Source organism: Marmota monax, unplaced genomic scaffold (genome assembly GCF_021218885.2).
Source record: "Marmota monax isolate L192 unplaced genomic scaffold, Marmota_monax_Labrador192_F-V1.1 WCK01_AAM20220418_F8-fsc00062, whole genome shotgun sequence".
Taxonomy (NCBI): domain Eukaryota; kingdom Metazoa; phylum Chordata; class Mammalia; order Rodentia; family Sciuridae; genus Marmota; species Marmota monax.
The window spans coordinates 9,711,088-9,724,017 of record NW_026695221.1 but is presented as its reverse complement, the minus strand read 5'-3'; the positions used below and the strand labels follow the sequence as shown (position 1 = coordinate 9,724,017).

General features: G+C 36.3%; 1 protein-coding gene across 9 annotated transcripts in view; it reads right to left on the bottom strand.

The window, feature by feature from the left end:
- The window catches only part of Cdon (cell adhesion associated, oncogene regulated), a 96,139-nt gene that overhangs the window by 24,373 nt on the left and 58,836 nt on the right, over positions 1-12,930 (bottom strand). For all 9 annotated transcript variants that reach the window (XR_006849373.2, XR_006849371.2, XR_009225753.1 and 6 more), the window contains exons 12-15: positions 11,288-11,491; positions 9,870-10,051; positions 9,311-9,416; positions 4,620-4,742 (exon numbers count right to left, since the gene is read on the bottom strand). Coding sequence is in view for 4 of the 9 variants with exons in the window: in XM_046432755.2 (XP_046288711.1) it covers positions 4,620-4,742; positions 9,311-9,416; positions 9,870-10,051; positions 11,288-11,491 (615 nt within the window). In the remaining 5 variants the exon portion in view is untranslated. The remainder of the gene's footprint in view (positions 1-4,619; positions 4,743-9,310; positions 9,417-9,869; positions 10,052-11,287; positions 11,492-12,930) is intronic.

The following is a 12,930-nucleotide window of genomic DNA, read 5'->3' as shown; positions in this document are numbered from 1 at the left end:
CCACTGTGGAGTATTAAGAGGCAGGGCCTTGCCAGGCATGGTAGGGCACACCTGTAATCCCAGTGGCTCAGGAGGCCGAAGCAGGAGTACTCCAAGTTCAAAGCCAGTCTCAGCAACTTAGTGAAACCCTGTCTCAAAATAAAAAATACAAGGGGCAGGGGCTGGGGCTGAGTGGAAGCGTGCTTGCCCGACATGTGTGAGGCACATTTGATGCTCCACTTATTTTGGCTGACAGTTAAGAGTTGAGTCTCAGCACCACATAAAAATGAGTAAAGTAAAGGTCTGTCAACAACTGAGAAAATGTTTGAAAAAAAAAAAAAAGAAAGAAAGAAAGAAAGAAAAAATATAAAGGTCTGGGTATGTGGCTCAGTGGTTGAGTGTCCCTGGGTTCAATCCAATCTCTGGTACAAAAAAAAAGGAGGTAAGGTCTTTAAAGGATACTTAGGTCAGGAGGGCTCAGCCCTCATTCATGGATTAATGCCATCATTACGGGAGTGGGTTGGACATCTTGAGAGTGCATTTATCTGAAGCTTGGACCCTCCTTCTGTCTTGCCTACTTGCCCCCCGATCATGTTATGACACAGCACAGAAGCCTTGGCCAATACTGGTGCGGAGCACCTGGACTTGCCAGCCTCCACTACCATAAGCCTGGTCAACTATTATATGCAAATTACCCAGTCTGTGGTATTTTGTTGTAGCAGCACAAAAAGCATACTACAGGGACACAGCCACATCAATGTTTATAGCAGCACAATTCACAAGAGCTAAACTGTGGAGCCAACCTAGATGCCCTTCAATAGATGAATGGATTAAAAAATGTGGCATATATACACAATGGAATTTTACTCGGCAATAAAAGAGAAAAAAATCATGGCATTTGCAGGTAAATGGGTGGAGTTGGAGAACATAATGCTAAAGTGAAGTTAGCCAATCCCAAAAAAAAACAAACGCCAAATGTTTTCTCTGATATAAGGAGGCTTACTCATAGTGGAATAGGAAGGGGGAGCATGGGAGGGATAGACGAACTCTAAATAGGGCAGAGGGGTGGGAGGGGAAGAGAGGGGGCATGAGGTTAGAAATGATGGTGGAATGTGATGGACATAATTATCCAAGGTACATGTATAAACACATGAATTGGTGTGAATATACTTTGTATACAACCAGAGATATGAAAAATTGTGCTCTATATGTGTAATAAGAATTATAGGGCTAGGGATGTGGCTCAAGAGGTAACGCGCTTGCCTGGCATGCACGGGGCACGCTGGGTTCAATCCTCAGCACCACATAAAATAAAATAAAGATGTTGTGTCCACCGAAAACTGAAAAATAAATATTAAAAAATATTCTCTCTCTCTCTCTCCCCCCTTCTCTCTCTCTTTTAAAAAAAAGAATTATAATATTATATACTGTCATATATAAATAAAAAAATTAATAAAAAATAAAGTGAAAAAAAAGAGTAAATGTGTTAATCCATAGAAAACACTTCAAGCCTGGCACATGGTGTGAGCAATTTTGCTATTATTATTAGTTATACTGTATTTCCTGTTAGGACTTCGGGCAAGTCATAGGAGCTAAGTAGGCTTTGGAAAAGCTACTCAATAAACAAAATTAAACTAGGGTTCTACTTTCAAGCAATATCAGCCACATAGAACAGAGCTGGGAATAAATAAGGAAAGAAGAGCCCATTTCTTGAAGGAAGGAGCTCTCCTTTTTTGGAAGTTGAATGAAAATTTAGCAGAGAATCCAGAAGCAATTTATACTTCAGGTGGTATGTGAGATTGTACAATCCTAAGGTCCTTGCCAACCCTAGAGAAAATGAATTTCTAAGGCAAAAACAGATATTTCTTATAACACATTAAAGATATGATTTTTCATAAGGAAGCCATCAAATTTATTTTTAATTTATCTGCATTTCTAAAAAGCTTGATCATCTGCTTTCCAATCTTTTTCTAAAACCAAAGGCTGAAGATTATTGACTTGTGCTGGGGATGAGTGTGACAGACACACCAATAGCAATAAGAACAGAGGGCTAAGAGCCTGAGGTGAGAAATGTGGGGTTACAAACACGGGGTTAAAATAAGAAACTAAAGGAAAAATCATGGCAGTCTCTGCTCTGTAATGAGAAGGGAAAGGGCTGTCCTGTAATACCTCCACCATCCTGGAACGTTTTTGAATTCCTTAAGATAAAACAATCATTGTTCACAAGGAGACCCAGGACCCATGTTTTTTAAAAGAGTAAATCATATATCCTATCTTCTATCTAAAAAGGCTAGGAATTGTGTGATCCGTTTTAGAAAGTCATTCAATACGAACAGTTCACATTTCAAAGAGGTTTTTTCACTATCTGAAAGTCTACAGGTATAATCTTTTGTTCGATAGCAAAGTCAGATAATGAGCTACATAAATTTAAACACACTTCTATAACATTATCTCAGTTCCTTCCTTCCTTCCTTCCTTTTTTTGTGGTGCTGGGGATTGAACCCAGGGCCTCATGCATGCTAGGCAAGTACGCTGTCACTGAGTTACACCCATAACCTAGTGTTGTTCTGCTTTGTTTGGCAAGATTCTTAAATGTGTTGGTGAAAGAGATGATACATTTCATTTTTATTTCACTTTATTGAGTATTACAGCACTCTAGAGGCAAGTAAGAAAGGCTCATGAATACATCAGTATCTGGATTCAAATAGGCACTCAAATATATACTAACCAAATGAAATTCAAAGTAAGGTCTATGTGTGTGGTGTGTGTGTGTGTGTGTATGTGTATGTATGTGTATATATTGTTTGTGAATTTAATATAACACTTTTGCAGCAGAAAGACACTTGATTTAGAACTTAAAAGATGGAAATAAGCATTGACTTTGTAATTCAATCTTTTAAACCACTTCCTCATTTTGTTTTTTAATTTATTTTCTCATATCCTCATTTTTAAATAGGGATAAGAGAAACACCTGTTGCAGGTATTAATGGCTGCCCGGTCCAGTAAACAGCCTTTTCCTTTTATGTTAGCAGAGCCTGGAGTGTGTTTAGGTGTCCACCCAAACCCCACCTAATTCTGGGGCAAATCCAGCAAATAATCTTGATGATTTGGCTTGGGGGTGGCATGTGATTGAGATCTGGCCAATAAGGCCTGTGGGGTTATTGGACTTTGGGGGGAAATTTTCTTGGTCTTAAAAACAGGCATTATCAGACATCACAATACCTAGGTGTGAAGGCCAGAAGTGTGGCAAGCAGAGTGATGCTAGACACAGGGTTACAGGGACAACCAGAGGATGGCAAGTGGAAAGACAGAAACCAATGAACTTTGAAGTAAACAACTTGATGTTAGTTACCTACCTCCAGACCTCTTATCTGGGCTAACACACATCCTCAGTGCTGAAGCCTACTTGGTGAGGATTTTGTTACTTACAGTTGCCAAGTGGGTATGAAGATTAATTGGGACTAGATGGAACGATATTGCTTTATAAATATCCACATTAGCTGTTTCGATTATACACATACTATATCTTCTGTTTTAAAGCTGATAACATTTTCAGTCAGTAGGTGGAGAATGTCAATTTAGAATTGGTGGTTATTTATTCTCAACTTAAAATCTATATATAATTTAAAAATTTTTTTTTGTGTGTGTATTGTGTACATATATGTCAATCAAGCAACTGCTTTAAACTTACTGCTATTTAAACGTGTTTCCCTAAGAGTTCATGTGTTAGAAGCTTGGTTCCCAGTGTGACCGTGTTAGGAGGTGGCGGCAATTTTAAGAGGTAGAGCCTAGTGGATATTCACGGGGGGAGTGCCCTAGGGAGAAAGTGATAGTCTTATGGACTAGAGTTAGTTCTCATAAAAGGGTTGTTAAAACAAACATGACATCAGGCTGGGGATGTGGCTCAAGCAGTAGCGCGCCCACCTGGCATGCGTGCGGCCCGGGTTCAATGCTCAGCACCACATACAAACAAAGATGTTGTGTCTGTCGAAAACTAAAAAATAAATACTAAAATTCTCTCTCTCTCTAAAAACAAAAAACAACAACAACAACAAAAAACAAGCCTGACATCTTCCTGGACATTCTGGCTTTCTGTCTCACCAAGTGATCTCTCCCTTGCATACATTCCTATCACTGTGATTTTATGTGTGATGAGGTTTTCATCAGAGCTGAGCTAATGCCAACGCCACATCCTTTACTCTCCAGAAGTAAACCTCTTCTCTTTATAAAGTACCCAGCCTCAAGTATTTCATTATAGTAACAGAAAACTGACTAAATACATACGTAGCACTTTTTCTTAATATCTATAGTTTTGTTAGAATTCTAATTCTCACAGAAATCTCAGAAAGCAGTTAGAAAATCTCTATTCTCTGCATGGATTAAAAGAGAAGGGAATTAATTTATCCAGAGTTACACAGAAATTAATAAGCAGAATTAATGCTTATGTAGATGTTTTTTAGACAAGTTCTCTAACCAACATATTATATTTATGTTGGGATAGTCTAAATGTCAGCACCTAGAAAATGGAGCAAAGCAGAAATTCCCTTAGGGAAATATATCAACAATCTGAAGGAATCATCCAGAGTTCGGAATCTGTATACTGCCCAGGGAGAAAGCACAAATTCTCACCCCTCTCCTACCTTTAGTCTCACAGATCATCACATTGCTAAACTCACTCTCTCCTCCTTCATTAAAGCATTGCATTTTAATATCATAGGAGGTTTCTGGCTGGAGGTGACCAATCATGTGCCACTGCTTTGAACCTAGAAAAGAAAAATAAAAAATAAGATTTGCACATCATACAACCTAAATGATTATGTCAATAAAATTATTCAATTTTTCAGAACGAGGTTAAAATAGCATCCATCACCACCCAGTATGGTGTATGCAATAAAAATGTAAATATTAGGTATTTGAATAATGTGCCACAAGTAAGTAGCATTTCTATTAAGTAGCATGGAATAAAGGTAAAGAGATAAAGTGAGTTAAAGCTATTGTATTTTGACAGTAATACTTGTCTTAATAAAAATAATTAGTGGTGAGTCTTTCATAAAATACACATTAACCTCATGCATAGGTAAGACAATTTCAAGTCCTTTGGCCTACATTTTAGCCACAAAGTCAATCCACTACGTCCACCACCAAAAAGCAGCACTACATATGAGATAAGCAAACAGTGTACCACCCAGAACAAGTGATCAGTTTCAAGAAAGGCCTCAGAGAAACTCTCATGTCCATTGTCATGGACACAACCCATGGACTGATTCATAAAGAAACACCTTAATAAATTGCACAGAGTCAACAAAAAGCAAAACTTAGTATGGGAAACTCTCAGCAGCTGCTCCCAAAGCCACTTTCCCTTTGAGTCCGGGTCTCCAAACCACACAAGTATCTCTAATAGAATGATTCTGTTATCCATGGCACACAGCCAAGGTTTCATTTAGAAACACTCCTTAACTGAACACTCCAATATAAATCACTCTCCATTTTCACTTCCATGGGCCTGTGACAAACTTTCATAAACAGGGACACTTTTGCCAGATTTAATTAACTCTTCGAGCACTCTTAATCCCTCTTAGAAAACACTCTTCAAACTGTTTCCACTATTTCTTAGAAATTCAAGTATACCACCAACTGATTTAAGAATTAATTCAAGGAGAGAAACAAAACAAAACAAAACCGCATGCACAACTCAAATCCACTTGGCTGACAGGACCAGTATCACAGGCTCCTTTCTAATGCAACACAGACAAAAACATTTCAATCAGGAAGTGCAATCCCCCTCCCAGTCACCAATACACGATCCCTCTCTCATATAGACTCATTTTATAAAGAAGAAAATCTGCTTGTTTTAGGATCAAGGGTCTCTGAAGGCTCAAGAAGTGAGGAATTCTATGCCCTGTCTATAAGTGTAAAGAGAGCTGTTCCCCCCAATTTTTTTTACCCCCAAACTGTTTGAAACTGGAATAGACTTATTTTTAAAATCTAAAAACTTCCCAAAAGGCTTATATTTTTACTCTAGCCATAGGTCTTTCTTGAGCTGGTCCTATACCCACCTATTATAAACATTCTCTTGAATAATTGCTAACCTAGACTTGAAATTTTCCTTTCACAGCACTAGTACAAATGGAATCAAACTAGGTTTCTGATATGTAACTAAGAGAAAAGAGTTAAAATAATATCTATCCTGTTAGGTTCATGTTCTGTTGTTACACAAATTCCTCCAATGGCTAAAATTTTAGGAATTATCAGCAAAGATAAGGAATCTACTAATCATTGATGAATAAGACAATGATGCACATTAATTGGCTTATAACCAATCAATGAGCACTTATCCTTTATTTTCCCAAAAAATGTTTTATAAAAGGTAAGGACTTTCCACAGAGAAAGAAAAGCACGGACTTAAAAGAATGACCTTAGATTTGATTTACTTGGAACTCAACAAGATAAAAATATTCAGCCTAAAAGCATTGGTATGCTGGAAACATTTATAGTTTACCTAAATGTGAAACTTAATTCGGAAGGTTGGATAATTTCAATAAAATAACTGTTCTTGTACTGTGTTTTTTTAAATTTAATTGCTTCAATTTTTTTAAAGCTTAAGTTTTAAATTTTTGATTATGTGTAAGAATCAAAAAGTTTTAAAGAAAAATTTTAAGTCCAAATGATGAGTATTTTTGTTACTGGGTTTAGGAAAATAAACCAATGGTTCCAAATACCACAAAAAGAATTTCAAATGTATAAACTCAAAAATAGGAATAAGCAAATTACACAGCACAGTGAAGCCCACTTAAACATCTAACTGCTCAATATAGTACATTTATAAACAGTTCTTCCTGAACCATAAGGAAAAATTCAACATTTGCAGACACTATACTAGACACAAAGCTTTTGTTGAACTAATTTCCAAGTCCACGCTCAACAATGACATCACAGAAGTTTGTTAAGGCTCAAAGATTCGCCTAGAGAATATAGTTTAAAAACTGTTTATACCAGCAGATATTCCAATAAAGTATTAGAACTAGGAAGGGAGAAGTGGACACTGAAAGAGACAGAAATGGATATTCATTTTATTTATATTTGTCTTAAACTATTCAGAGCTACCTCATAAACAAATGTTTACTGTAAAAAAAATATTTAAATAAAAATCTGACTTTTCATTCCCATAATCCAGTTAAATAAAAGGAAGACTTAGATAAGACCAAAAGGCAGAATCATCAAAATTCTTACTATTTCTTTCTTAATAGGCTTTTTGTTGATATATATAATCTGCATACAGAAAAGTTACAAATAACTGTACATCTCAATGAATGCTCACAAAGTGAACACAGCCAATACCCAGTCAAGAAAGAACATTGCTGACATCACCAATGTCCCTCCATGCTCCTTCCAGCCCCTTCTCTCCCTCAAGACCTTTACAGTCTTAACTTCGAAAGGCACAGAACAGCTTTGCCACTACAAATTATGGCAGAAGGGAAACAATCATTCCTTCATTTAAAAATGATTCAACATCCACCTACTATATGCCAAGTATAAGAGCTCAGATCACAAATTTTTCATTATATGACAAAATTCCATTGGATAGATATTAAAAAGAATGAGACCATAGAGAAATATAATACAGCATATTTAAAGGAATTTGTTATATTTCCAATATTCATATGCGAATACATGACCAGTGTAAATCATGTAAACCATTAAAATGGGAAGTTATACTCTATGTATGTATGATATGCCAAAATACACTCTACTGTCATGTATAATTAAAAAGAACAAAAAGTTTTTTTTAAAAAAAGAAATCTGTTGTAACAAAAACTATATGTTGACATTTGATGTCAACAAGTCATGGAAAATAACCTTGGCCTAGGACAATTTTCTGACATGATTCATTAAAACACTTAATATTTCTTTTTCTTTTCTTTTCTTTTTTTGATGCTGAGTATCGAACCCAAGACTTTGCACACACTGTACCTCTGAGCTACACTCTCAGCCAAGAAATTTAATATCTCAAAGAATCAGAATCTGGGAGTGAAAAAAGACCTCCTCTCAGAGCAAGAAACCTATCCAAGATATTACTAAGAATTAGGCACCTTTAGGCTGGGGTGCAGCTCAATAGTAGAATACTTGGTAATATGTGCAAGGCCCTGGATTCAATACCCAGCACCACATAAAAACACACAGAGAGAAAGAAAGAAGGAAGGAAGGGAGGGAAAGAAGGAAGAAAGAGAGAGGTATCCAGCTTCTATACTTCCGAAGCTAGGGAGGAAATCTACATTAGACATGTTATGTTAGAAAGTTCTTACATTATTTCCTTATAACCTCCCATCCCCCAACTGACTTAGCTCCTCTTCCACATAACAGTAAATACATGAAGACAGCTATTGTGTTGCTTCTCTCGGTCTTCTTTTTTCCATTCTGAGCATCACTAGATAGTCCACTGTTCTTTTGAGATTCCATTTATAATCTTTCATTCATTCAATACTGAGCACCTCACCACTGTAAAGACTGGGCACAGAGCAGTGAGAGAAGGGGCCCCATGTCCACAGGGAGGTTAATATTTGGTAGGGAAGACAAACATTAAGCAAATAATTTCAGAACTTTTGGGAAGATTTATCTGAGGGAGTAACATTTAAACACCCCAGAGAAAAAAGTGGGTATATCTTGGTAAAGCATGGGGACAGTGGTATAGGAGGTGGTAGGAACTACCTTCTGCCAAGGTCCTGAGACAAGAAAAATGTTGGTGCACATGAGGAAGCAGAAAGAAGGTAAGTGTGGTGGATATCCAATGAGGAAGGGAGAGATGCAGGAGACATGGCTGAAGGCGGAGGCAGGAACTGAATGCGAAATTCTGAATTTTGTCTTAAATACTACAAAAGCAGTGTTGACACCCTTCACCATTGTGTCTGCTTTCTTTTTTTTCTCTACATGCATTCCAATTTCTTAGTATCTCCAAAAGTAGATAATGTGCTTAAGATGTGATATTTCTGGTACAAAGAAACTGTTTGAGACATTATTTTTTAAATGTAGATGAAGTTGCCACTGATTTATACACAGATTGTTGGTCATTTAGAGAAAAAAAGAAATCAAAATCTTTTTCAGATGAACTACTGAAAAATCATATTTCCCCCCTAACTTTTGTAACTGTTTCTACAATGAATATGTTTTGTACTATATAAATAAACTGGAAAAATTGAAACAAATTCAACAATAATAGTACATATTCAATTTCATTTTTTATTCTATCCTAACTTGTGATGATGCATTTCATGTTTATAAGGCCTGTACCTTCAAAGTTCCTTCATGGGCACTCCAGTTTGCCAGTGGGACTTACCTTCTACAACGTCCCTCTTATAGTCACTGTCATTGTCACTATCTGTTGGTCGGTAATAGATATAAAATCCTTGAATGGGAGTGTTATTGTTACTTGATGGAATGTACTAAAAAAAAAAGAAGAAGTAGTAAAGAATTATCAAAGACAAAAAGAATGTTAACTGTCATACCTATTAAGATTTCTTTACCAGTATGGTAATATAGCTTCATTTTTCAAGCATATTTAATGGCCATTTTAAACTTAATTCAAAGGTTTTCAAAGGTAATAAGAGCAGTAAGCCAAATGCTGGACCAAACAAAACCAAACCAGTATGCACTTCACTAGGTTCAAAGGCATAACATGGCAATTAGGTTAGCAACACTTGGATAAGAGATGTGGAAACATTAATTTTATTTTTAGCCACACCCCTCTTAGACCATGTGCCTTTAGACAAAAATTGATGGCTTTCAATTTCCCCTCAACTTAAGGTTCAACCATTTGTTGCTCACATCATGAGAATATTAAATTGTTAACAGAAACAAACCAGGAAATATTCTCATTAGAGAAGATGTTTATGTACCGTCCACTTTAGCATGATCTGTGTGTCACTAACAGCCTCTGTGTAGGCGATATGAGGTCCAGTTATCGGTCGATTGGAAAAACGTTTGGGGAATCCAGCCACCTGATAGGGACGAGAAGCCGAACTTCGAAAACTCTCACCATAATGGTTGATGGCAATGACCCTAAATTTGTACGTTGAACCTTTGGGGGGAAAACAAAAACAACCCATAACCATAAAAAGCCATATCTGAAGGCAGACTATTCAAACTATGGCAGTTGTGCTTAAGTGCCTAACTACAATGACACACTCTGATGCTGGCACAGAAAACAAATTTCAACCCACTTGCCAATTTCAATCAACTGCAGGGGGTTGTTCTATACCCTGGGTTCAGGATTTCAAGTCATTATTAGAATAGAGTCGCCAAGAACCAAAGCTGTGGAAGATTAATGACATAGAAGGAGCAGGTAGAGAACAGGAAAAGGGACATTCACTCTTCATCTTCCCACTCAAAGTCACACCCATCTGAGGCAGGATTAGTTGAAGTATTTATCCTCAACACCAGGTTCTTTTCATTATGAAAGAAACAACTTAGCCAAAATTTAACATTTATAAACAGGCACCATGTGGGTAACAGCAGATGACATTCTGGTTTCAAAGGTACTAGAATAAGGAGGAGCAGATTTAAATGATCACAGAAGGAATTTGTGGGGAAGAAGATACTACAAATTCTAAGGGTTATGAATTTTTAAAAATTTTAACCTAAAGAATAAATCAAAATCCTAATACCGAGTTTCCTAATCACTCAAAAACAATCACTGGGCTTCTGAAGATAATATTTTCAATCTCTGAAATGTTACTCAGCTTCACAACCACATTTAAAAAGCTACATTCTCCTGACTACGCTGATGGATTCCTACATTCCTCACAAAACACAGTTAGACAAACACAGGCATTTCCTACTAGTGTACATTTAAAAGTCCAGAAGTGAAAATTGTCATGAATCCAAACAAATACTGCCTTAATTTTTATCTCTTTTATGGCTTAATCTCTTTAATATAATCTCAAGATTTGGGGGGTAGGGAGGAAATCCTCTGATGAAACAAAATTTATAGAAGAAGTGTTTATGGTCTCATAAGTATACTGAGTATAACTGTGCTGAGATTCAACATCTAATCAAACAAGTTTAATGAAATAGCAAGATTTTCTTCCTATAACAGTCTATCATAGCAAAACACATACATAGAAAGATGAATCACAACATTATTTCCAATGGCAAATAAACAGCAACAATCTAAAACCCAGAAGTAAAGACAACAAGCATTCATTATTTTAACAATTAGAAAAGAAACCCACAAGATTATTAAAAATCTTTATTTAAATAAAGTTTAAATAGCACTGGTGGTTAAAAAAGAAAGAAAACATTTGAATATTACTACCTGGTTCTAAACTACGAACTTCCACAGAAAGTTTGGAGGGAGGGATATCTTCAGCTGCCACCAGCCAATCGCTAGTCCTCATCCTCTTATATTCCACCTTGAAGGCAGTAATTGGAGACCCACCATTCGCCCGGGGAATCCAAGTGACATACACAGAGGTCTCTGATGCAGTAGAGATGGTAGGCCGATCTGGAGCCTCTGGAACTGAAAATGGAAACATTCATTCCACAATAACCCACAGTGTTAGAGACAAGAATAACTCAAATAAATTAAAAGGAATAAATCTCAAATCTCATGTTATTAAAGGTTCCTCACTAAACTTTTTTTGCCAGAGTTCATAATATTGTGGCTATGTTCCATTTCCCATTTAAAAGTGAATGGGAAATGAAATGATCAGATGTAGAAAAGAAAAGTAAAATGTACTGTAGGCTTGATAATTAGCTGTGAAAGACTAAGTTAATGAATATAACTTTGACTATGGTATTTTAGATTCATGACCAAGACAATGTGTAAAAAAAATTATTATTCGGTGCTTTAAGTCTTTGGTTACAGTTTTCATAATTCTCACAATTATGAATTATCTTATTTAAATATTTTTTCTTTATCCACCTAAATTACATAAACATATTCAGCAACCTGCTGGGTATTATATTAACTATTACTATTATATCCTATTTTAATATACCTCAAGATTATGAGCTATTCCAAAATACAGACTGCAAGCAGCAAGTAGAGATAAAATTTGATTATAAAATCAATACTAATAATAGTGGCTGGGGAGAATGTTATTCAGGATGAAAGCAGGAAGACAAGATATATAACCAAAGAAAGGTGCTATTAGAAAGACGATCCCCCCGAACATGAAAAAAATGGGGCCAGGGAACTAATTTGGGGTAGCTTTCAATATACCCTAGTCCTCAAATTGGAAGTCCTCAAATTCTACCTGTGGCAGGTAGAAACTGCAGGATTAAATCATGTACCTAACTTATCTCACTGATCAGGTAATTTGGTGGTCATGTAACTGGCTTCCCACCTGGTTCCCATGAGAGAAGGATGCTGAGAGAAACGATCTGGCTTGTATGACAGTTACATTGCAAACTATTAAATTGCCATTCTAGTTTACATTAGTCATATTCACTGTGAAATTTGTAAATGTGAGCTGTTTCTCAAGAGACCAATGATCTTTTGGCATAATGACAACCAAGTTTCTAAAGCTGGAAAGTGGAGGGGCAACTCTGGGCCATGATGACTGGATTCCGGCAAATCCACCAAGGGAGCCCTGCCTCTTTAGCCTAAGTCACAAAATACTTCCATCCTAACACCTCCTCAATCCTCATTCCAAATACATAAGAAAGAAGAAATAATGTTGAACACAGTACTTATATGAAAACCACAGAATTTTAAAAACATAGTTTAAGGGATAAAAAGAGGAATATATTCAAAGCAGGCAACTTTAATACTTACTGTATTCCTTTTAATTAGAAAGCAATGAAAACAGAATGAATAGAACTGTTAGTGAATCTCTTAAAAATACTAGACCACCAAATGACTTTTTTCCCATTGATTCATATGCGGTTCAAATTCACCAAATACCAAAGGATCAAATAGGGAAAAAAAAGTTACTGGGGAAAATACCTCTATAG